General features: G+C 43.0%; 1 protein-coding gene across 1 annotated transcript; it reads left to right on the top strand.

Annotated features, from left to right (window-relative positions):
• The first annotated feature begins 1,543 nt into the window (after positions 1 to 1,543).
• LOC140160949 (uncharacterized) lies at positions 1,544 to 26,658 on the top strand. Its single transcript, XM_072184298.1, has 3 exons — positions 1,544 to 1,621; positions 17,232 to 17,528; positions 26,043 to 26,658. The coding sequence occupies exons 1-3, from the start codon at positions 1,553 to 1,555 to the stop codon at positions 26,298 to 26,300; spliced, it is 624 nt and encodes a 207-aa protein (XP_072040399.1). The 5' UTR covers positions 1,544 to 1,552; the 3' UTR covers positions 26,301 to 26,658.

Below are 26,658 nucleotides of genomic sequence, written 5' to 3' on the forward strand. Positions count from 1 at the left end.
TCATGAAAATATCAGAATAGTCACAATTTCAAAAATGCAATATTTAAAAGGGCATTTCGTGATCCACAGCCTCATCCCCCCCTCCCCCCACTTTTCACAAAAAAAAAGTTGAGATTTTTATAACACTGGAATATTCTGGCTACATAATGTTTATGTACAAAATATTTCTTGCAGATTAATTCGTTTAGCAAAGATATCGCGAAATTTGAATTTCGTTCTGGTGCACCAGAACGAAATTAGGCTACAACGTAGGCCTATTGTCTATGGAGCAGTGTAATACACATAATCATGCATAACTCGCAAACGCAAAATCGGAATCAACTGAAATTTTGGGAATATGCTTTTTTCGTGGATATGTACAGAAAAATGTCATAAAAAGAGGATGCTAGGATCACGAAATACTCCTTTAATTTACAAAATCAACTTTAGGCCAGGTGACCCCAAATTTTCTCATTTTGCAAGGTAAATAAAATAAGCTAAATTAGTTATATTAAACCTGTTAATTTCTGAAACTATTTTTCAAATTACCTGACCACGAAGTGAGAGAAAAATTTGAAAAGGAAAAGTATAATCTGACAAATTAACATTTAGCAACTTAATTGTCTAAAATTGGTAAAAACATTACTAATAGATTAAATGTCTTGCTAAATTTACAGTTGACAGTTCTGAGATAAATGAAACAGCATCATAAGTTTTCAGTGATCTGGACCTTTGACTGTTTTTCTTAAATGTTATAAAATGGTCACTCAAGCCGATTGGAATGACCTTAGTTTGGTTTTTGGTAATAAAAGCTCAAACCGTTGGGTTTCTAAACTATCATCGGTCAAGTCATCTCTATTGGAAAAAGGCAATGCCATTTTTGATAAAAGTGCAAACCCCACCACATCCCCATTTTCTGTCTTTTCTTATAACACAGTAGCCGTCTATTATTATTCCACTATCAGTCACAGAATCATCAAGTCAAATTTCGCTTGTAGATAATGACGGATGAGGACGTACATCACCACATTCAGCATAGAGTTGTTGATGATACAAATTGAAAAATTGAAGTGCGGGAAACACATCTTTTTCTGGTCATTGAGTTACATGTAAATTACCTGACATTGGTATAATTGACAAAAATAAAAGATAATAATAACCTTTTCAGTATAGGCCTAAGGGACCGTTCAAAAACACTTGTAAGGGGGAGGGCTGATGGGGCTGATGCAAAAAGGGGGCCCTGAAAATTTTTGACCCTCCTAAGGGGGGCCCTGAAAAAAAATGACCACAAATTATCCTGGAAAAATTGAGTTTATATGCTTTTCCATGGGGGGTTGACCCATAATTTTCATGTCAAAAAGGGGGGCCTGAAATTTTTGAGGTCTGTAAAGGAGGGCCCCGAAAAATTTTTGCGATAAATTTTTTTTGCATCAGGCCCCCCCTTACAAGTGTTTGTGAACGGTCCCTAATAATAAAAAGAAAAGTTATTTAGGCTAAATAACTGTCTAGCAGGTGCCTGGACTCCAGTTTTTTTTAGTGGACTAGCGCCCTCTTGCTAAAGTAGTCAAACAAGATGGCGACTTACATGAGGAGTGTGTGTAAGACTTGTGCTGTTAATTTTCGGCTTTTGAGTCAAAACCAGGTAATGTAATGATAATTTAAACAAACTCACAGGATTTATGTTATGATTCTCTATTTATTGGGCGATTTGGTTATCTCCTGAACGTGTCGGACCATTCCAAAATTGCACCGTATTATCTGTGCAGCAAGCCTGTACATTCAACATGTTCAACATGTGTGTATCATAGCTCGTTCACGCAGCGGTTTCGTTGTCCCACTGGCCTACTGGCGATCGAAGTGTTTATATCGTCAGAGCTCCTCGGACTAGGTGTATCATGGTATCACTCTTACTGACTAAATAGTCGGGTATCTACCAGGTTTTAATGTTTCCTTATGGTCCTATATAACAGTAACACATTCCCAGCAGTCTCTGGCCATATTCAAGGTCAAAGGTCAACACAGTGGTCAAATTTCAAAGTTGCTCAAATCTGGTTAACAAGCCAGACATGTGATTTTTCCGCGGTTGAGACCAAAATCCGACCCCCCTGAGTCTCTGAGATCAATGTAAATCCGTTGAGACATTTGGGGGTTAGGGCCCCCTCTAACTAAGCTCCTGAACATTTGGCAAAGAGAGCATCTCTCTCTTGGCTAAGCTTTACTATACCCTACCACATTTGGCCGTCACCGAAGCTACCCTAGTTTTAGCCCTGCTACACCGACAAATGATAAAAATTATCATGACTATACGTCGTTCATAAAATGCCCCTACCACTCACAAGCTTTACTTTACATTGACCGCGTTCTTACGTTCAATACAAATCTGAATAAAGATGGAAAATAACAGTTCTGTTTCATTCACAATGTTTTGTTGAACTTGTAAAAGAAATGTCTTATGATGCTTATTTTTTCACCTAATTAGTCGGGACTGTATGACCATTTTCTTCTTAATTAACTTTTCAGTGGTCACGGTCCTGTTTTTATTTATAACAACTAACAACTACAAAGTATGAAATCACATAAACCAGTGTATACGTCGTTCATAAAAGGCCCCAACCAGTGATAACCAGGTGCAAAAGTTCTGTTTCTTCTTAATTTACTTTTCAGTGGTCACGGTCCTGTTTTTATTTATAATATCTGGAAATTATGAAATCACATAAACCAGTGTATTAAATGCTGTTCATAAAATGCCCCAACCAGTGACAACCAGGTGCAAACTAAGTTATGTGCATTATGCGCTAACCAATGACAACTTAACTTAATATTTCCTCTTGTCAACAAACAAGCAACTCCCCATTTCACATGTGCATCATATGTATATCGCCAAGCATAATCATCTACAATCCAACGATCACTTGTATCAATATGCAAATATATGATTCAATACGTGCATGTTGAATAATAGGGATCAGTTTTTTAACGGCTTTTAAGTCGGGCCCGGGCGTGCGAAGCGTAAATAAACATGTGTTGCTTAATCCTAAAACCAAGCTGGTCATTTATTTTTAATCTTTAAATAATGAAATAATAAAAAAAATCATTTGCGGCGTCGCTGTAGCACGGCAACAGCGGTACCTTCACCCAATGGCAAGGTATAGGTTCGCGGCGTCGCTGTAGCACGGCAACAGCGATACCTTCATCCTCTTCATTACATTTATTTGATCAAGTCATTACAAAATGCGCAAAAAACTTTGCGCCGTCGCTGTAACACAGCAACAACGATAGCCGGCGCCGTCGGTGTAGCCCAGTAAAAGGTATAACCGGCGCCGTCGCTGTAGCACGGCAACAGCGATACCTTCGCGCCGTCGGTGTAGTCCTGCAACAAGGACAAGCTCTGCGCCGTCGCTGTAGCACGGCAACAGCGATACCTTCCTCCCCTACATTAATTTGGTGACATGACCAAATAAGGTATACCTCAGTGCCGTCGGTGTTACCATACGGAAATAGGTATACTTTCGCGCCGTCGGTTTAGCCCCTCAAAATGTCTAGCGTCGCGCCGTCGCTGTAGCATGGCAACAACGACACCTTCGCGCCGTCGGTGTAGCCCAGTAAAAAGATGTAGCTTCGCGTCGTCGCTGTAGCACGGCAACAGCGATACCTTCCCGCCGTCGGTGTAGCCCAGTAAAAAGGTATAGCTTCGCGCCGTCGCTGTAGCGCGGCAACAGCGATACCTACCTCCATTTGGTGACATGACCAAATAAGGTATATCTCAGTGCCGTCGGTGTTAGCATACGGAAATAGATATACCTTAGCGCCCTCGATTTAGCCCCTCGAAAAGTCTAGCTTTGCGCCGTCGCTGTAGCACGGCAACAACGACACCTTCGCGCCGTCGGTGTAGCCCATTGAAAAGGTTAGCTTCGCGCCGTTGCTGTAGCACGGCAACAGCGATACCTTCGCGCCCGTCGGTGTAGTCCTGTAAAAGGTCTAGCTTTATACCGTCGCTGTAGCACAGCAACAACGATACCTTCATTCACCATCACATCATTATTCAATATATGATACTTAACGTATTTACTCCATGAAATAAATGCTACTCATTCTTAATCAAACCACTCATTAACAATTAACATTCCTCTTATCAATATAACTTTAATCACTATTAACAATCATTGTTAATTACTTACAACAACCCTCTTATCCCTCACACTCATTATTATTATGTCATAATTATTAATTAACTACCATCGCCCTCTAATCCATCATAATAATTAGAATTATATAATCATTCATAACCAATTACAATCGGCCCCTTATACGTCACACTAATTATATCATGCTTATTAACATCATCTTTTGATGCGGTCATCATTACTTGAATACATTAAAATCTATTACGCATAATTAATACTTCTAAGCCATTATATAATGCAATATAGTTATTTCATTATGCTTAAATTAAATTCAAATGACATTATTACTATCTACTATCTAGAAGTAACCACAATAATTTAATCATACTAACACTTATTACCTTGATGAATGCAAACTTCATTAAGTCAAACGCCGACATACTTTATTAAACACCTGACTCATATACCTCTAACTTAATTTAAATCTATCCCATTAATAAGTATAAATTAGCTACCGACGTCGGTGTAGTTTAACAAAAAAAAGGTGCAGCTTCGCGGCGCCGTCGATGTGGTAGGGTATTCTAAAGGTACTCCTCTCTCTTTTTTAACAAACTTCTTGTTTCGGCTGTGTGCGCCGTGGTTGCCAAGTCGTAAGGCAAATACCTGCTGAAAAAACACGCACAAATTCGCCCAATGTGTTTTTCCTGCGAACATGAATGGAAAAACCTGAGACTATTATACCTGAGGGGAAAAACTGCCGATTATTCATGAATTACTATTTTAAAAGTCGCCCAAAGAAACGCTATTGTAATTTTAGTAAGGATTTCTATAATTGGTCCATCATGACATCACTTGCCGATATAAACCAATCACTGACAAGCTTGCATTCTATCAACATTGTTCGGATATTCATCTTTAATTTTGACAGCTGATATTGCGTGATTGACAGGATTTGTTTATCGGTATCGAACCAAAATCAAGATGAAAACGCTTCAGAAAAATGACGCGAACGTCGGCGTAGTTGATAAAGATCTGAAAAACAAGTTCAGCTGGAGCTGGCTGGATCATGAAGTGAAAGTAATACATGTTAAAGATGGTCGCGAATTGAGCTGTACGGTGGAGGAACATGGTATCAAAAAAATTGCTGTCGCCGGTAAAGCTTATTGCTCACTGTGTGGGGACATGATATCTTATGGATCCAAGGGAAGAATTGCTTTAACGGACCATCTAGAAACCCTCTGTAATAAGTAACAAGTGAGGTTAAGTATTTGATTTTCACTCACATTGTACTAAAAAGTGTAGAAGCCCTCTGGCTTCGGGGGCTCCGCCCCTCGACCCTGCCGGGGCTTCGCCCCTGGCCCCCACCACAGGCACTTAAGCGGGCCCCTGGACCCCCGGCCGTGAGGGGCGAGAGCTTCACTCGCTACGCTCGTTCCGCTTTGGGTGGTGGTCAGTTTTTTTTGGCCACACAAGGGCCAAAAATTAAAAAATGCTCCGATTTGAACGAAATTGGTCTCAAATTACTTGTTATGTAAAAATAAGTCAAATAAGGAATAGTTGTAACCATGTAGGATGTTTCGTTACCTAGGAAACATCATAACAGAGGTTGTTGTCAATAGGCTGTAATGGGGGATTGACCTTTATGGCCAATTTTGTCAATAACAAAGCATTTGCGTTGAAATCGGAGCATTTATAATTTTTGGCCCCTCTGTGGCCAAAAAAACTGACCATCGCCCAAAATTGGGACATTTTTGCTTATAACTCAAGAACGTTATGTCATAGGTAGGTCAAACTATACTTTTTCTGAATCCTTGCAATGAGAGGAATAATTTGGTGTGCTTGTGGGTTAAAGAATGCTGATGCTTCAAATTTTTTGTTAACATCTTGAATGTGTTATAGACCATAAAAGGAAGCTAAAAAAGTTGGTTTGGTAGAGTTCTGGGGGGATGCACATTAAAACCTGGTAGATACCAGACTATTAAGGGACCTGGAATGAGCGTTTTGAGTGTTTTGACAGTATTTTTTGTGGGACATGAGAGCACATCAGACATATCGAATTGCATTCTGAATACGAAGAATGTCTTTCTGATATCAAATATTGGAGGATTTGCACATCAAAACTAATCTTATAATAATTGTTTAAAAACATGCTAAATCTTAATTACTTTTGAGTCATTCCAGCCCAGTTCAATAATTTTGGCACCATACCTCTTAGATTTTGCTCAAATTTGGTATAAAGGTGCATTCAAGTTTAAGTAAGATAAGTCCGAAAGGACTAGTTGCGCATCAAAATTAATGTTATAATAATACTAATAGTTTAAACATGCTAAATCTTAATTACTTTTAGTATACGCAAAAACTCCAAAATCTGAGTTTTTGCGCCGGTCGCAAAACCTCCGATATTGGAGAATTTGCGCATCAAAACTAATGTTATAATAATTGTTTAAACATGCTAAACTTAATTACTTTTAGTACCGGTATATGCAAAAACTCAAAAATCTGAGTTTTTGCGTCGGTCGTGCGCATCAAAACTAATCTATATAAATAAAAGGAAGTCGCTAAATCTTGTCCAGAAGCAGGCGAGATACTTTCACTTTCAGCTCTGATTTTTGCGTACATTGATCGGGTACATATTGCCATTAAACCATCTGGCGTTCATTTTTGCAAAACTATTCAATCACTATGGAAATAACAAAAAAAATGGTTGGTTGCTAGGCCGTTGAGGTCAATAACCTTATGGATTAGGTCATGACAGCAAACGCGTCAAATGCAGTAAGTGGCGAGTCACGCACCTGCGCGTACACGGCACCATAGTTTCACGCGTATTGCCGCGCATGGTATGGCCGCATTTAATGTTGGCGTCGCGGCGGAGGCCTAGGCAGGGGCGAAGGGGGGTGCACACTCGAAGTTTTTGCCGCCACCTTTTGAATGGCCACGAAGCACCATTGTGTCGCGCGCCGTGCAGGGGGAATTGTGTCCCCTCAGAATTGACTCAGAATTGTGTCCCCTCAGACTTGGTGAGTAAAGGCCTTGAAGCCATTTCGGGGATCATGGGTGTAAGCTGATGAAAAGGGGTTCATTGGGTGACAGATTTGCAAGAAAGTGCACTTTTCAGAGGGAATGTTAAAATGTAGCCAACAGGGACAGAACTGTTCAGTATAGCCCGAAAAGGTTAAATGTTAGGGTGTGGGTGAATGTCCACATTTTGGAAATTCTGCGGCCCCGCCGCAATTAAATCCTGGCTAGAATATAAGCCTTGCTATTAACAACACGGAATCGCTTAAAATGTTTTGCAGCAACTTTTAATGTTGCTTACGATTATAACCGAAATTGAAAGCGTTTTCTAGCAACCTCTTCTAACCTTAATGTTTTATGTTTGTTGGGATAAAGTTAAAATCAATCATTTTGTCACAAGCTGTTTCAAAAGTTATCTGATGGATTGAATGAGTAACAACATTATCACAGGTCTGGATATTTATGATTATCAAGCTAACATGATCATTGCTATACTGGATGAATAAGATGATCTACACCAAGACACCATGATTATCATCACCGTTTACCATGTTTACTAACCACTGCCGTTTACTAACCGCTCCCGTTTACTCAACTAGCGGGGACCCGCGCGAAGCGCGGGTCTCCCGCTAGTGTTATAATAATTGTTTAAACATGCTTAACAATGCTAAATCCAATACATATTGGGCGATTTCTGAAAAGCTGACTTCAAAATTATTAAATTGGATATTCTTTCAATGGTCCTTCAACGCAAAAGAACAAAACAAGTAATTCAGTAAAGAAAACACTCTGTGTTCAGTGTGTATCCAAGTATGACAATGGGAAACACATTTTAAGTCGATACACGCGCAAGGAGGGGGATGTTTAATCGCATCTCATTATACTTGCACATTGCTTCTAAGGATAATCCTGGGGCTTAAGACATCTTAAAAGATGTCTTAAGCCCCAGGATTATCCTTAGAATATTCCCATTATCAATTCTCACAAGTGGCATTAAGGTTACTGCCTCTTTTGAGGTTTTGAGCAAAAAAATGGGATGATTTTGCCACATTAAGTATCAAATTTGACCCAGAAATAATCATCGGAAAAATAAAAGTTATACCTCATCTTAAGGGCTGGGGTATGAACGTTTGGACAGTATTTATTTTGGGACATTAGAACACATCAGACATATTGAATTGCATTCTGAATACGAAGAATGTCATTCTGATATCAAATAATTTAGATTTTTTGAAATTTTCAATTTAATACACATTTTATGGCAAATCATTAAAAATTGATATTTTTGATATTTAACAGTACTCGAAGTAAACTTTATAAATCTGATGATTTATACTTAAAATGTATGTAGGTGGGATGAAAAGCCGACGATCAATTGAAAATTTGGACCTTTGGTATTGAATATATGGATTTTTTTTCAAAAACACCAAAACAAAGTGTCAAGCGAAATTAGCCCTCATAAGCCACGACAAGGCCGGTTGCTTGTGTACTTTGCTACTCACAATCAAATGACTGCAACTGGTTAAATTCCTGATTTTCCTGGCAAGAAGACACAGAGAAATATATATTTCACGCCCGGCCATGTGTTTACGTTTCATGAGGTCATGGGTCAATCCGGCAAATCGAGATGTACACACTTGTAGAAGACTGCTGCGGTTGTATATCCCGTTTGGAACATGATTGACCAACGATGTTTGAATCCCGGGTTTGAATGTTAGAAGCTGTGGTCAGAACAGGGCCAGTGTTTCATATTTCTAGTCAGAACAAACCAAGGGCGAAATTAACACTTTTAGAACAAGAATGGATATCGTCAGCCTACTACGATAATTGCCTTACTTTTTTTTTGTAATTTTGAGAACAAAAGTACAATATATGGTTTAACGATGCATGTGTAAATCATATGATTCACCAATCTTTGCTCCAGAACAAAATAATGATTAGGCCTGGTGGGGGGGGCTATCATTTTCTTCGGAAGGGGGTCCCAAATAATACAGAAGGGTTCAAAAATTTTAAGGATAAAAAATATGGGGGGTCATAACATTTTCGATGATGTAGGGAGTCACAAGATGACAGATAGTGTGGTTATTTCATTCAAAAAGACTGATTTGAATGATTTCAATACAATTTTAGCCTGTTTATGGGGTAGGCCTAAGGGGCTGTGCAATTTACCCCCCGGGGGGTAAAACTTCCAAATGACTCGCCAAAAATCGCTTCCCCCCCTCTCGGCCCGCCAAAATCGCCCCCGCCAAAAATTCTTTGCCCCCTCCCCCTTGAACATGCCAAATTTTTGGGATCCCAAATTGCAAACCTTAAATGGTTAGATGTAGGCCTATCAGCCCTCCGAGCAGGAAAATTTAAGCGTTTCCGTACTGTTTTCCCAAGCCATTTTAGAGAGTTTTATTAAAAAGGCGCCCCATGAATGCGTGCCAAAAATCGCTTGCCCCCCTTTTTCGGCTCGCCAAATATTTCTTCCCCCACCCCCGCCAATCTTACCCTCCCCAGGGTCATAATTATTGCACAGCCCCTAAGGTGTAGGCCAATCAGCGGAGGGGGTCATAATTTTTTTGTTGCCGAAAAAAGGGGGTCGTAATTTCATTGCCGCCAACTTTTTTTAAATTTCGGACCACCCTTCCAAAAGCAGTAAAAACCTTTGTGTTGGATCTAATACAAAATTTGTATTTTATGAACCGACATATTGTCATGGGAAGTTATTTTGTGTTTTTGTTATTTTGTATTTTAATCAGAAGGCCTATTGGACTATTTTTGAAGTTTAGATTTTCGGATCCCTTTTGTGGCGTAGATCCTGGTGGGATGGAGTATAAATCCCACTAATATTTTGCCAGGGTAGATGTTCCATACAATCACCCTCCCAATGTTGATGCCTGTATAGGGTTTCTGCCAGGGGTTTCTGACCAAATTAACCTCATTGGCCATATTAGCTAGCCCCAAAGTGCAAATTTTTGCACGCTCAACGTAATTTATTCCACTTTTGCATCTAGTAGGCCTATGTCACAAGTTATCTTCTAGTATTTTTTTGCTTATAATGCTGTCGTCAAAAGGTGCTGGATTCACCGTATAGGCCTACTTAAAAAAAAACCTTCCAACCCCCATCCCCCAAATGTCAAAAAGAAATCTACACCACTGCGTGCTATCCCTTTGCCGCCTCTGCTGCCCTTCTTTTTTTGCCACCAAAAGCCCCTCCCCCCATAGGCCTACGCGTATGACGGGTATGGTCGTTAGGCGTATAATTATGGTTTCGGTAAGTGACACCTAAAACCGGCCCTAGGCATGCGGGGGGAACAAGTTGATATTTTTAGGCGGGGTGGAGGCTCCAGACTTGAAACCCGTAGGCCTACCCATTGCCATTTGACCGTGGACAGGTAGGGAGGGGCCTACCCATTTCTAAGGATTTTCTCAAAAATATAGACCCATGTCTAAATTTTCTTTCCTATAGGCCTAGACCCATTTCCCCCGAAACGATCGAGATTTACGGTACGGGGGGTTTAACGGACCCATAAGGATTTTCAGCAAAAATAGGGACCCATGTCTATAAGGATTATTTGCAAAAGCGCAATCCCCGTATGCATTTGGCAGTATGGGATTATCCCCCCCCTCCCCCTTGCCGGAGGCAATAGGCATGTCCATTGTCATTGAATAATGATCAATAGACCTTCAACAATATTTGGTTGATCATTTATAATAATCATTTTTGTGAGCCCCGGGTTTCAGTAAATCAAATATATAGGCCCATATCTTCCATATAAATATGTTTTCATAGCACTTCTTGCATGCCCGGGCTGTATGCAAAACAAAACACTACTGCAAGTTACTGGGCCCTGCTGGGCGCACGGTTTCAAGCACAGTGATATCCCGATTCCCGTTCGTACATCCCGTTTTTATATTATATGCCCAATTTGACGAGTTTGCCGGACTGACGTTCTAATTGGAAACGCTTCAACTTGAGAGTTAGTCTCCTTCACAATCGGTTTATGCTGTGGTTTACGTCGTTCGTCCTTACAATATGCAGTCTGGACTCGAAACTAAGAGAGAAATTGGTGCATACCATGGAGCTTTTAATAAATGGACCTCACGCAATACAATCGGAGTTTGTTTTCATTAGCAAAGGGAGACAAAATAGGGGGAAATTACACATCGGCACTTTTTTTCAGGATTCATGTTATTTTATATGAAGGGTATGTATGTCTTGTCAAAAATTAAACAAGATATTCCTGAAAAAAATTGGTGTCAGTTCCAATTTACAATGTAATTATTATTTGAATGTAATCTTTAAGATGGAATTGCATTAGAAGTTTTGCACTGCAACACTGACAGGAACATTTAGTGGCAGTTCATTTATCATTAAATAATTATACACTTATACATGTGTTTTGGCGCAGCGTCAGCCTTCTATTCTAGCTAAAAACGTTTTTAAAAATAAAAGATATGCAAATGAGGTAGCTAATTTGCAAATTTTGCGACAAAAATCACATGGGATTTTAAGAATGCCTTACCACCATCCCACCAAGTTAAATCTCTATCGCCTCACCAGTTCCAAAAAATGGCAAAAAGCCTATTAAAAATAAAATATATACCCCCTACCAGTTCGAAAAATGGCAAAAAGCGTTTTAAAATAGAAAAAAAAAGTGAAATGAGGTGGCTGATTTGCATATTTTGTGACAAAAATAGCATCTGATCTTAAGACTGCTCTTAACCATCACCCCACCAAATTACATTTCTATATGCCTCACCAGTTCGAAAAATGGCCAAAAGCAATTCGACAAATAAAAAAAAAGGCAAATGTGGTGACTAATTTGCATATCTTGGGACAAAAATTGCATCGGATCTTACGACTGCCGCTTACCACAACCTCATCAAGTTACATCCCTATCGCCTCACCAGTTCTTGAAATGGCAAAAAAAAAACACCCAAAAACAATTTTTAAGTTAAATATGCAAATTAGCTACCTAATTTGCGCCAAAAATTGCGCATCAAGTCTTAGGGCAGCCACTTACCACCACCCTACCAAGTTACACCCAGATACATCTCACCAGCTCCGAGAAACTAATCTGGAAGCCAAAGGCATTTAAAAACAAAGTTCACATACAAACAGCCCTCGAATTAAGGATCTGAAGGGCATGGCAACTTTTTAGGGCAAGTTGATAATTGCCTTGAATTTTCACTGAAATGGCAAGGCAGCACAGCAGGTTGTAATATTTCAAGAGGGCATCATGGCAACTGTTGAAAATTTGAGAAGGGCACCAAGGCAATTTCTCAAAAGTGAAGAAAACACACACAAACATAGGTAGATGATTTTATAAAGAAGGGGCAGGGCTGGGGCACCGACGGCAACTTCATTAGAGGGCACGGCAAGTGACTGCCTTGGGTAAAGGTCATATTTTGAGGGCATTGCGGCAGTGGGGTTGGGCACCCACGGCAAAATGCCATGGGTGCCGTGGGTTAATTCGAGGGCTGCATACAAATATAAAAGACCCCCATTATAGCATAAGGCAATTTACAAGTCATTTTAAATGATTTTAAATGTGACGTATAAAATTTGTCTATAACACAGGGAGATATAAAATGTAGGGATTTGGGTACTTTTTGTTCAATTTTCACAGAAATTGAAGGATTCTGACCTATGTTTTTGTTTGTCTGTTTACCCCTGGGTCGCTGAAACAAAGAACTATATTAATTAAATCACCTAATTTTTAATTAATAAAGGACAAAGAAAGATAAAAGCAAAAGCATGCTTCATTAGTTAAAACAATAGTAACATCCCTGTTGTGTACAAAAATATAACTCTATACGACAATGCAAATCAGGATCAATTCATGGACTAAGTACACAAGGAAATGTTGAGTATGTAAATTAAATGGAACAGCTAAAATGCCAATGCGTATGTAATTTAACTAGAACAGCCTTAAATTGATATCGATATTAATATTGACGTCACAGATTCAATTTGTCACGTGATCGTCAAACCTGTACTAAAGGTGTCAGTTCTGCAGGAACTGACACAAAAAAACATTTTCCCTATGTCAAGGTCATGACCCAAGAGAATGTACCCTTAAGATGACTAAAGTAGTTTCTTCTTTCACGTAGGTTCATTCATTGGCGGTATGTTTGAAATAAAATGTGCAAAACTTTACCGCGCGTAGTTTCTTTTGAAACGGCATGATGATCAAAAGCAAAACAACAAAATTTATTTATTTATTTATTTATTTTTTTGTCTAAAGGACTAAAACCCCACAAACCATTGAGCCTGTATTTTTAGTGATATTTTTGGTTAACTAAAAAATATCCCTACCCAAGAGAGTGTTTTGGGTTAATTAAAAATAACATAAATACCGGGCATAAATACATGTTGTTATCCATGGCGGGGGGGGGGTTATCAAAAATAGCTTAGTCTGCAATATCAGTCGTTAAACATTTTTAAATAGCTAATTTTACAAAATTGCATGCTGTTAAATAAAAACATTCCGACCCTGGAGGGTGTTTTGGGGTTTATTAAAAATAATATTAACTATGCCTAGGCCTACAGGTCGTTATCCATCGCCACGGTGAGTGGGGGGGATTGGAAAAAGTTTAGTCTACATCACCAGTCGTTATACACCGGCTCATGGAGGGTGTATTGAGTTGAATGAAAATGGCTTAGTCTACATTACCAGTCGTTATCCATTGTAATCAACTGATTTAATTTTACAAAATTGCACGATGTACATGCACGAAAAAAATATCGCGACCCGGGAGGTCTTTTTGAGTTAGGCTTAATTAAAAATAACATTAACTGCATCCATTCGCGTGGTAGGGGGGTGGTTGATTGAAATAGCTTAGTCTACATGTACATTACCAGTCGTTACTGGTATCCATGGACCGAGTGGGTTTAGGGTAAAGTATCAGACACAACATCATAAATAATCAGGCACATCATCATAAATAATTGTAAGTAATGTCAGCATTTTAACTCGATTCGATTGGGTCAGTCCGCTGAAGAAAGCTGTAGTAGCAACAGCTGAAAATTTCGGAGGTAAATATTTTGTATTGTGATCAAGAGTTAAAATCGTTCTATATTTATATAGCATTAGTTTTTATGTGCAAACCCTGCAATATCGGAGGTTTTGCGACGGGCGCAAAAACTCTGATTTTGGAGTTTTTGCGTATACTAAAAGTAATGAAGTTTAGCATGTTTAAGGGGTACTACACCCATTGATTTTTTTTTTGCATTTTTTGCATTTTGTGAAGAAATTACAAAAAAATTGGACAAAGTGGTATGCAAAATGAAGGGCAAATCTTCTCGTTTTATTGGTGGCATCGGTATCAATGTAGCTTACATGCTTTTGAAGATAGAAGCCAAAAGGAGGTACATCACTGATGATTTAAACTTAATTAAGCCATAGGTAACAGGTTACCACAACCACACTACAGCAATGTTGAAAAAGATTGTATTTTTTGTTTTTTATACTACCATATTAGGTAGTTTTCCGTATGCTTCATTTTTGTGATTTTGGTAATTATTTTACATTTATGCCCAATCCAACTCAACTAGGCAATCTAAATTGTACTCACCATTTACATCCCAAGGTATTTTAGTATATCCACCTCACGCATTTCCATTATATATCCAGTAACAGACAAAATATCAAAATTGATGCCTCATTATGACATGTATGATATCACAGATTATATCACTCATACATAAATTCTAGACAGTTCATTGGTTGATTACCATTTGCCATTTTACCATCACCCACTCCGTGTGATAGTCTTTACCATCATGTGCTTTGCAGAGTGCGCCTGCGCCAAGCGTGCGCTGACTCTTGGACTCGCCGATTTAGTTATGGGGTGGACCCCAAAATGTGAAGTATATCACCACATAAAACATGTTATGTTGATGAATAAATGTATTTCCTACCTTAAATAGTATTTTAGTAATAGAATTTATGTATGAGTGATATAAAACAAATATTAACTGTCTTAAATTAGGTGTAATGGTGAAATATAATCACTCGGTGAAAGATGTATTGTTCAATTTTACTCGCCGTTGCGTCTCGTGGAATGGAACAATCAATCTTTCACCTCGTGATTATATTTCGACCATCACACTCATAGACAGTTAATATTTGTATACTATCACATGTATTCAAAATTGATGCCTGAATTTGACCTGAACCAATTGACCTATAACCTGACCTTTGATGACCTTATAGCCTTTTTTAATCTCTTTTCCCAAAATCATATTATAGAAGATACATGTACATACATGGTGTAGTATTAAATTGTCTATGTGGAAGAGATTATTTAGGCCTATTTAATTTATTCAGTGTTATAATCAGTGAGTATATTTCTATAGATAGTATAACAAAGGATTTAATGTATTCTATTCATGTATTCTACTTGGACATGTTCAATAGAATAAATTATGGTTTGTTATGAAACACACATTTCAGTTACCAGGATACAGTAAACAAAAAAATATATAGGGCTAAAATGATTTTCTAAAATGGTTTAAAACCACTTTGTATGTAGAGATATTTTATAAGTTCAGGACATGAGATGATGAACATATTTATATACTTTATAAATTTGCAACAACAAAAAGAAGATGGGTACTGATGAAAATCAGGGTATTAAATCGCCTTAAATAATTATTATAACATTAGTTTTGATACGCAAATCCTCCAATATTGGAGGTTTTGCGACCGGCGCAAAAACTCTGATTTTGGAGTTTTTGCGCACACTGTGGTGGTTTATTAACTATAGTAATAAGTCACTGTCGTCCATGCACAAAACCTCAAAAAAGGGAGTTTCTGCGGACGCTATACGCAGAACCTCCGGTTTTGGAGGTTTTGTGCTCGGGCGCAGAAACTCTGGAAATGGAGTAACTTCATAACTCCAGAAATCCAACAATTAAGTCAGTTTCATCACAAAATTTAATTGTAGAATTTCTTCTCGCCCCCATACACTGCTTAGCACGTGCAGATATAGGTAGTGTATGTGCGACGTCCGTGATTCGGAAGTCACGTAAAGCCGTTGGTCCAGTGTACAGGTCAAACCCTGTGCACGTTAAATTGTCAGAGCTATTCGAAAAGAGAAGGGGGACCATCCGCGGTTCTGATATCTGCAATCAATCCTAGGGTTCAGGATCATGCATAGGTAAAACTACTGTGCACGTAAAGCCAGTGCGAGTTATCTTCGTTTATATGAAGTCAGCACTAAAAAGGGAGAAAGAAAGAGAAAGATGAGTAGTGCATCTGGCTATTAAAGTGTTCTAGTCAGGTGATGTTTGATGGTGTGAAGCTTGTTAGTTTCTTCGTATATAGTTATGAGGCGAGCCTTTTCCTGTCTGTCTTAAGGGGGTACTACACCCCTGCCCAATTTTGTGCCTATTTTTGCATTTTTCTCAAAAATTATAGCACATTGGTGACAAGTAAGATATGTATATTATAAGGGCAAGGACTACAACTACTGCATTGAAAATTCAGCAACTCAAGGCTTTTCCCTCATTTTTGACTGTAACTCCACAACTATTGTCTGTGCTGAAATAAAATTTCCAGTGCAGTAGTTGTAGTCCTTGCCCCTATAATATATACATATCTTACTTGTCACCAATGCGCTATGATATTTGAGAAAAATGCAAAATAGGCACAAAATTGGGCAGGGGTGTAGTACCCCCTTAAAGTGTGTCCCATTTTTTGCCCAGTATAGACAACATCTATAGCAGTTCAATATGATGCACACATCATGCAACAATTAAAGTACTTGTTAGGACTTTTTCCTTGAACAATAGTTACTGGTCTCTGATACCCACTGTATTTGACTTATTCATTCAAATTGTTCCTTATTCTTATATTTTTGCAAGGGTGGCTTGAATCCCTGTAAATTGGATTAATGAACTCAGATATCACACCATTTCTAAATACAATAAATAACAAAATTACATAACAAAATGGCGTCAATGGCTCAGAATAGTCCGACAGTGCCTCCACATTGGAGCTGACAACGTCCAAGAGTAAACAGGATGGAAGCTTCCTCTCTTGGTAAGCAATCATGTTGTGATAAATAAGAATCGTAAAATAACAAACAAAATTAAATGTTATTGTTCTCCTAATCTAGCTATGGCACACGCAGCAACCTCACTTTCGCCCAGCAGCAACAATACTACAATTGCCACAAATCACAAGACCAATCAGCGGAGGCAGTGAAACAAAGGCCAATGATGCAGACGAGGATATAGTGAATCCCATGAGTTACCCTGGAGAGTTGGAAGAAGGTGATGGTTTTACAATGTACCATGGGGAACTACAAGAGGGAGAGGAGAGACCGCATATGCTGCATGCTGTATGGCGTGTTAGATCCCTGAAGAGGAAACCCTGGTGGGAGCGGGATACTATGGAACTATTAGGGTTAGGGGTAAGTAGAACTCTACCTTGGTATACATAGTACCGTATTCGTTCCACTAACCACCAATACCCCTATAAGCGCCCACCCAGTGACTTTACTACACAGAGTCATCAACACACAAAGTCCATAGACTCAGTACACCGGTCGATCTTACCGTTTCCGATGTTGATTAAGATACTTCTTGCATCGATCCCGAGATGCGGAAAAAACCAATAGTCATTTTGTCCCACATAAATGAATAAATAACAAAACCCCGATCCCGAGTGGACTCACCCATTCGGTGACGTCACCACGATAATCACCCTTATCCTCCTTGGTTTCTAGATGAGATAGGCGTGTGGATTTTTTCTTTACCAACGCTAAGTATCATTACGAACCAAAGGACGAGATATACAGTTTGTTTGTTACACTGAGGTAAAAACCAACCAGTATAGTCGCTAGGGAGATAGTTTTGACGACATTTTTCGCTAGAAAAGTGACAAAAGCGATCCAAAAACTTAGCTTGTATGTGTGTTTCCGTTCATTATCACGGTACACGTTTTCAAAATAGCCGCCCTTAGGACGCCATTTTATTTTTGTTCTCACGTAAAACAACTATAACAGACTAGTAAGTTACAATAGATGTTTGTACAGTACTGTGTATACATGTATGGTGAGTGATTATCGCTATGTTTATGGTGTGCTCTATCGTTATATCTTTCAGTACGCGTCTGATGGCGCCGAGTTACTGCTAAGAGTTCGGTGGGTTTCGAAGGACCAGCCTGACAAATCTTCCCCAAAAGGTTTTCAGTTTTTCATCCCTTTGTATATATATTTTTATATCATACCACTACATCAGCGTCAGCCACTGTGCGTGTGGGTCTGTTTATTGGGCTTGAGCTTGTGTTCGGGGGGGGTAGTGCTGTACGCTCCCCGATTACTACAATGTCTAGGCCTTGTCAATCATGCCCTTCCCTTGTACCAGAGTGGGACCCGCATCCACTCTGCTACTCCCACAGGGATTGCTCTAAATCAAATAAGTGTGCTTCCTTTTGCATAGGCTTATCGGACATCCACTTCGAGGATTTAGAAAGTAGCGCTCGTTTAGGTCTTCGACACAGACAGACGAAGACTAAGAACAGAAGCCTACAGGTAAGATTGATATGGTAGGTACTAGCGAGGCGGCAAGGGCCACGCTAAGGTAACCTCTGGGGCTCCGGTCCGGGCAAGCAGGCGGACCCTCCGGGGACTGCTAGCGAGCCGAAGGCCTAACAGCCAGCGAAAGCACTGACTTTACGTCTAAGCTAGTAGCAGGCAGCAGGCGGTACTTGCCCTAACAGGCGAGTACCAGTCTACCAGTGAGATCTCTAGCGAGCTTCTTGCAGGTGGACACCCGTCTATTGCTGGCGAACAAGCGGGTCTAGCACCAGCGAAGTAGCCGGCGACGGACAGTATGCCAAGGGTACCCGGGCTTGCCTGGGTTGAATCCTAGCATACCGCGCGTAGCGGACTTGCCGCGGCCGGTCTGTAGCACACAGCGTGCCAGTGGACCCCTGGGCCCGGGGTTGATCCACGGCACGCAGCACGCCGTTCGTACCCGGCAAGGGGCGAATGAAACCGTGCACGGGTTTAGCAGAGACGATACCGGGGCTAACGCTTCAGGTGTAGTCTTAGCAGAACCAACTGGGGTTGTCACACGGCAGCGTTCCATGGTGGGACCGCCGGTGATTCCCTGGGCCTTGGAATGGCTGCCGGCTGTCCTCCGGGACTGGCTAGCGGCTATACCGGGGTTGGGCTCGCAGTCTCTCACGGGACAGCGACCCAAGTGCAAACAGTGGCAGCTACCGAGACGAGCTACGGCTTGACTTCAGTGGTAGCCACTATGCACGCAGCGCCCATAGCTGCCGTGAGTGGTCCGCCACACACAGCGACCTTAGGCGAGGCTCAAGAGGTTAGGGTAGGTAGTTTGAACAGCCTGGCTGATCAACAACCCACTTATGTCCTCGAGAGCCAGCAGAGCGTGGGTGATCCATTACAGTCAATGGGTCAATTACCCTCTTATGATCGATCACTATCTATTCAGCGGAGCATGGCTCCATTGATTGATACTGCCTATTCAGGTAGCGAGGTGACTGATCGAGGGTATACACGCGCTCAGCTACCCGTGATACTAGGCAAGCTCCTTTTTAGCCAAGGGACAGCCAGTATAGCGGGTACCCATACACACGGCTTGATCCTCTAGCGGGGAGGGCGCTGTGAGGCATGGGTACAGTGGTGCGCAGCCGGGAGCCCTACCGGGCACCTACGCTACAACCACGCAGGTACCGCAGTACGCGTCCTGGCTACCACAGTCTCTGTGGCAACAGGGGAGGCGGTACTGGTACTACCGTTCCATGGGGTTTCCCTGGTGGCGGATCCTTTCAGGGTCAGCTACCAACAGGGTATGCCCGTGGTATCCGCCGCAGGGTGGTTTCTTCCACGGTCTTCCACCGTGGCAAGTGCCGCCTAGCGTTGGGCAAGCAGTACCACCAGTTGTTACCCAACCAGGCGGCGAGTGGCTAACCCTGATACAGCTCAGGGTAGGCCGCACACTGCTATGGCTAGGCGACAGCAGCGAGAGCGTCGCGGATCCCGGGTGCTATAGCTAGCATCTCGGGGTCTAGCGGAAGTACTCCCTCTTCTGCTGGTGTTCAGTTGGCTAGCCACACGGTGGCGACACCTCCCTGTCCACCTTCAGATGCCCGTCGTCAGATCTCTTCCTCATCAGAGAGTGAGTCAGAGTCTGAAGGCGAGGGAAAGGAGTCGGAAGATGAAACCAGTAGCGACTCACAGTCTGATGAGACTGTGCAGCTAGCTTCAGGTATCCTTCCCCCGCTTCCCCGTGAGGAACTTGCTAGCAATGGTCTGCCTGCGGACACCGCTGAGGTGAGAGCCGTGTGGCCCAAGGTTTGGGCCTGGCTTTCTCTCAGGAGGAGTCCGTTCAGGAGGACCAGGGCATCTTTCAGTAGGATGCCCAGCTAAGCGGCGTCCACACAAGGGTCGCCCGCACTTGCATTCCCGGCGGACCTCAAGGGTAGGTTTAAGTGGGGCTGTCAGGCTCGCTGGAGCTTCGACGCCGGCGTGCTTGCGCTTCCACTGCGTGTTTCGCGGGAGGACTACTGAAACCTACCTCAGGGTCCCTGACATGGATCCAGGCGTTGCCAAGCGCCTGCCGCTAGCGGCCAAGCGCGCACGGGTCGTTCTCCCCAGTGGGAGGAGGGCTAAAGCTCATCGATAAGCGAGCACGCCGCTTATCAGAGTCTCTAAGCGTCGCTACCACGCTTGCCGAGCACCTCGGTAGGAAGGTAGCGAACGACCGCGGGGCAACGTCGGAACTCTTCCGCGAGGTTAATCTGTTAGCGGTGCTAACAGCTAACCTCAACGAGAGTTCTATGGGCCTAGCCCATAGGATGTCATCTCGCCGCCGGGAGAATGCCTGTCTGTCCCTCCAGTCAACTTACGGCTCCGACTTTGCTGATGCAATGAAGAAGTCAGACTCGGTGGGACAGGGGCTACTCTTTGGACAGGCCTTTTGCGCTACGGTTGAGGACCGGGCAAAGAAGGCCACCAATGAGAGCACTCTGAAGAAGTCGGAGGCTGCCCTGACCACGGGGAAGGGCAGTAAGGCGAAGAAGAAGCACGAGAAGAGGAAGTCTTCTAAGCGTTCTTCAGCGCCAGCTCCGGCTTCAGCAGGACGCGCACCACAGACTACACCGAGCCGAGGCTACTCCAGCACCTCCCAAAAAACTGGGAAGCGCAAGAGTAGTGCTGGACCGTATGGCAACCCCCCTAAGAAGAGCCGTTCTTCAACGGGTGGCAAACCAGCTCGGTCCTGAGGGCACGGCGGTCGACAGTCCATGCCGGCAGGCCTTGGACTTCCACAGGGATTCCCCTGTGGGCGGCCGCTGTGCATTACGCCCAGAGATGGCATGCCATCTCACCGGGCGCCTGGGTATTGTCAGTGGTCAGTGGGGGGTACAGGCTGGGATTTACCAGCCACCCCTCGCGCCTGCACAATTCAGAGGTCCACGGTAGTGCCGCCAGACGGCCCCCAGCGTCGGGCACTACTGTCAGAGGTCACTCAGCTTCTCACGAAGCAAGCGATTGTCCCGGTCTACCCCCCTTTCACCAAGGGGTTTTGGAGCACATTTTTTCTGGCTCCAAAGAAGACCGGCGACTGAGGCCCATTCTGAACCTCAAGCCGTTGAGCGAGTTCATCAGGCCCAAGAGGTTCAGAATGGAACTCTCGCCGGTGCTAGCCTGCCCCATCAAGGGTATGTGGGCGGCATCGCTAGATCTCTCGGACGCATATCTGCATGTTCCGCTCGCACCTCAAGATCAGAGGTTTCTACGCTTCAAGGTACAGGGTCAAACTTACCAGTTTCGATGCCTGCCATTCGGCTTGTCCACCTCCCCTGAGTGTTTACACTCCTGGTCGGGGCGGTGGCAGCGTACCTGAAGCGCAGGGGAGTCAACATGTGTTGCTACCTGGACGATTGGTTCATTTACGGACGCACCCGCTGGAGACACAGTGTCTCGTGGAGTTAGTAGTCCGTGCAGTGCGGGACCTGGGATTTCTGATCAAGCGTCAAGAAATCCAATTTGGTCCCGACGCGAACACCACTATTCTTAGGGGCCCAGATCAACCTCAAGGAGGGGATCGCGGTGCCCTCACCGAGAGGGTGACGAACATGGCGAGGTGTGCCCGACTCTTGGCGAGTCAGAGGGGCACCCGCTGTGGCATGGATGAAGGTTTTGGGCCTTATGGCCAGTATGGTAGACCTCGTGCCACTGCGCTTTCACATGAGGCCTATACAACTACACCTTCTAGCCTTTTACAGGCCCAGTCGTCACCCAATATCCCTCGCGGTTCCGATGTCGGAGATCGCGCGAGAGGAACTCTGGTGGTGGACCCATCAGCCCAATTTGACTCAAGGTGTCAGGTTTCCTGCACCAGCGGTGCGTCACGTAGTGACGACCGACGCGTCAAAGCTGGGCTGGGGGGGCCACAGCCACGAGGACCAGTCTCGGGCCTATGGTCGGCCACGGAGGCGGAGTTCCATATCAACCTTCTCGAACTTTGGGCAGTGGAGAGAACTCTCCAGCATTTCGAGAAGGTGATCGTGGATCTCATATCGTTGTCCAAACAGACAACACAACCGTGGTGGCCTACCTCAACAGACAAGGGGCACCAGGTCACCACGGTTATGCCTGCACGCTTTACGCCTGATAGGGTGGTGCAAGGCCAGGCAGATTACGTTGAGAGCGATGCACATAGCGGTTGTTACCAACACCCCCGCGGACGATCTGTCACGACGAAACCTGCCGGGACCTACACCGTTGTCCCTTGCTCCGCAGGTCGCCCAGACGATCTTCGAGGTGATGTACCACCCTCGATAGATTTGTTCGCATCTCATCGAAATCATCAGCTGCCGTGTATTGCTCAAGGGTCGCAGACCCACAGGCATTCGCCGTGGGCGCTCTGTCCGTAGACTGGGGAGGAATGACTGCTGGCGCTGTGCCCCCGATCTCACTGCTCGCAAGGGTGGTGACCAAGATCGGGAGGGAGGATTGCAACGTCATTCTGATAGCACCGTTCTGGCGAAACACCTGTGGTTTCGACCGATGGTGGATCTACTAGCGGCTCAGCCGCGAGTACTCCCCGAAAGTTACCAAATCTACTCCGGATGCCCGGAGGAGAGGTACCAAGTCTACCACTAGAGCACCTGCAGTTAGCTGCATGGCCCTTATCAGGGAACGTGCGGCGGAGGGAGGCTTTTCATCAGAAGCTGCTTCTCTCATCGCCGGGGTAGAGCGAGTCTACCCTCCGTGACGTATAGTCAGCGTTTGGCTCCCTACTACGCATGGTGCGATGAGAGAAATACATCTCCCACTAGAGCCCCTGTGCCTCTAGTGGCAGATTTTCTGACAGAAAAGTTCAGGTCAGGACTTCAGCAGGCAAGCGATAGCCAACTATAAGTCAGCCATTCTCTCGATTCATCGGGATTTGAAGGCGGGTCGACTATCAATTCAGATGGGTCCCTAAGTCTTCTTCTCGACGGTATGTTCAACGGCGCCCGCCGAAAGGAAGGTGGTCCCTCCATGGGACCTCAACACAGTCTTGGAGTATATTAAGGGCCCCCCTTTTGAGCCCCTGTCAAAAGCGACCCTTAAATACGTCACTCTTAAGGCGGCCTTTCTTCTGGCGTTGGCTTCGGGACGGCGCTGCTCAGAGTTGCACGCAGTCTCGAAGTCAGCCTCCGGTTTTACTAACAACGGAGCGACGCTGTTTCTTCGCCGGATTTCCTTGCAAAAATGAGCGAAGTACATTCCGACACTCGCCCCTCTTCCTCCCCAATATTGGGCAGGGTTCGTCAATAGCCGAAGACAGGTTGTGGTGCCCGTGAGGCGCTACAGCACTACCTTGGCGAACACAAACCTTAAGAGGGGCTCATGACCGCTTATTTATCACTCACGCAGAACCGCACGGTCCAGCCGCTAAACAGACTCTGGCACGGTGGCTGGTCCAGGTGTTAGTGGACTCGAGGCGACAAAAGACGCCGCCCAAGGCCCACTCAACCAGATCTATCTCATCTTCGTGGGCCTACCATAGGGGGTCCCCATAGAAGAGATTTGTCAGGCTGTGTCTTGGAAGAACCCGTCGTCCTTTTCCACGGTTTACTACAAAAGCGTAAACCAACGACCTGGCGATTAGTTCTCCAGGGCTATTCTGCGGAGATAATATAGTGGTTGGGTATCAGGTGTTTTTGCGGACAATCAGAATTCCAACATGGTAAGAACCAGTGTTTCTATTCTTAACCACTGAACTTTCAGTTCAGGGTTTTAATCTGTTCACGTAGTCTTTCTGTTTCCGGCCGTGAGGGGGGAAATAGTTTGACCTCGCGATTACCATGCTACCCACTCTCCCGATCCTTATCAGATGCTGGCCAATCTTGTACCTCCATCCGTCGGTTACTTGCTAGATCGATCTTTCAGATGTCGATGCAAGAAGTATCTTAATCAACATCGGAAGCGGTAAGATCGACCGGTGTACTGAGTCTAGTCCCAAACAAAAATGTTTGGTAGACTCATAACCGTGCGATCTTACCTTTCCGATGTTGATTATCCCAGACCCGGCCGCCCCTACAAGTTTGGCGAGTAGGGGCTGCCCAAGTCGGATAAGGGGTGATTATCGTGTGTGACGTCACCGAATGGGTGAGTCCACTCGGGGGATCGGGGGGTTTTTGTTATTTATTCATTTATGTGGGACAAAATGACTATTGGTTTTTTCCGCATCTCGGGATCGATGCAAGAAGTATCTTAATCAACATCGGAAAGGTAAGATCGCACCGGTTATGAGTCTACCAAACATTTTTGTTTGGGACTATTCTGTGCCATTTTTTACATATGTTAGCAATATAAAAATAAGCACCCACCCAAAATGACTTTGGGTGGGTGCTGGAATAATTTCGGTTAATGGAATGAATATGGTATTACTAATAAAGCCCATGATTACATAACAATTATAGACTTATAAGACTCGGACTATAACGTGATCCACTCCATGGAGGCCAAAGGAAGCATTTTTGAAATTTAATTTGCTATAACTATTATGCAGGGGAAAGAGGAACCATGTATTGCACACTAGCACAATTAAACACAAAATTACAATGGAAACATGATGTATACCATCTGCAGATAAACAGAGAAAAACTCCTGACATACCTAACTGTGCAGGGACTTGGACCCCAGAACTCTCACTTTTTTTTACCTTACACAAACATTAGGTTACCATATAAAATATACTGAAAACATCAAAGGTCTAGCATACTTGGTTCTAAAGTTCTGAAGTTTTGTGATTTACACTCCATATGTTTGCCTAGATCTCAATTTCAAATTTGTGGCCTTTGGCCCACATAGACCAGATTGTGTCACAGATGGGTCTTTGATCAGATTTTTAAGTTTGATCAGATTTTTAAAAACATGTGGTATTGCAAATTTACATCTCTTTCATGTATCAAGACTAACTAAAGTTATAGCAACTTTTATAGTGAAGGATCTTATTATCCCTTGACCCAAGAGCTAAAAGCAAAATAGTTATATTTTAAATTGTTCAGGAGGGGCCATCTTTGCTTCTTTTTTAGCGTGCATCGGGTGACCTATGTGTAGTATGCTCTCATCAAAGGTTTACAGGAAAATAGTATAAATGCTCTCAAAATAAACCTAACTCTGTCACAGACCAACAAACCTTCAAAATTTGAGTTGTGTAAAGGAGCAGACGAAAAATTATAGGGTTTAGAATCTGGATAATTTTCAAAAGCCTTGAAATTTATTAACATTTTAATATAAGTATGTTTCTGACAGCCCTGAATTTGGTATTTCATACACCCATTATCCATCTTGTATTTAAAAAAAAAGCTTTTGACTTATGTGTCCATCATGCCACAGAATGTGCATATAATAACCAATAACTTAATGCAATTTTCTATGTTCATATCCTTACAGCAACGTGGGAAGGTTGTGATCCACAAGAACACAGCAGCAGTGAATGAACTCCTAACTAGTGTGAGACATCTGGTACGCATCAAACCTATCATACTTAAGTATGGACTGCCAAATGGAGACTATGAAAACACACTCCTCAAACAAAATGGAGAATTTATTGTGAAAAGAAAGGTCAAAGGTCTTCAAGTCATTAGTGAAGAAGATGAAAGACTTTTGAACGAAGGAGATACAAGTGAATCGGAGCCCAAAAGAACTTGATGTAATTTCATTGATAATAACACTTAAGTGGATTCATTGAATTTTATAGTGCTTATTGTAACATGATCTAGGATTATGTAGTCACTATCAGGGTTGTAGCCATGGTAGTCGGCGCTGGTCGGCAGTAACCAGTGCTCAGCCTGACCGACCGGCACTCAAGGGAATTATGGGTCTTGCCGACTAGCACTAAAATGACAAATTGTCCTCAAAACAGCTGTCAAATGCCATTACTGTCAAGTAATTGGCATTCTGATTCAATTTTTTCTCTTAATTTTAGCCCACACTAAAATTTGGCTAGCTACAACCCTGGTCACTATATCAGGAATGCAACTAGGGGCGGTGAGGAGGAAAGAAGACT

Source organism: Amphiura filiformis, chromosome 9 (genome assembly GCF_039555335.1).
Source record: "Amphiura filiformis chromosome 9, Afil_fr2py, whole genome shotgun sequence".
Classification (NCBI taxonomy): Eukaryota; Metazoa; Echinodermata; class Ophiuroidea; order Amphilepidida; family Amphiuridae; genus Amphiura; species Amphiura filiformis.

Excerpts from the sequence above, each read along its gene's own strand:
- LOC140160949 (XM_072184298.1), top strand. The coding sequence starts at position 1,553 with ATGGCGACTTACATGAGGAGTGTGTGTAAGACTTGTGCTGTTAATTTT. Across the intron at positions 1,622-17,231 it reads GGCTTTTGAGTCAAAACCAG|CTATGGCACACGCAGCAACC; the intron begins GTAATGTAATGA and ends CTCCTAATCTAG. Across the intron at positions 17,529-26,042 it reads TGGAACTATTAGGGTTAGGG|CAACGTGGGAAGGTTGTGAT; the intron begins GTAAGTAGAACT and ends ATATCCTTACAG.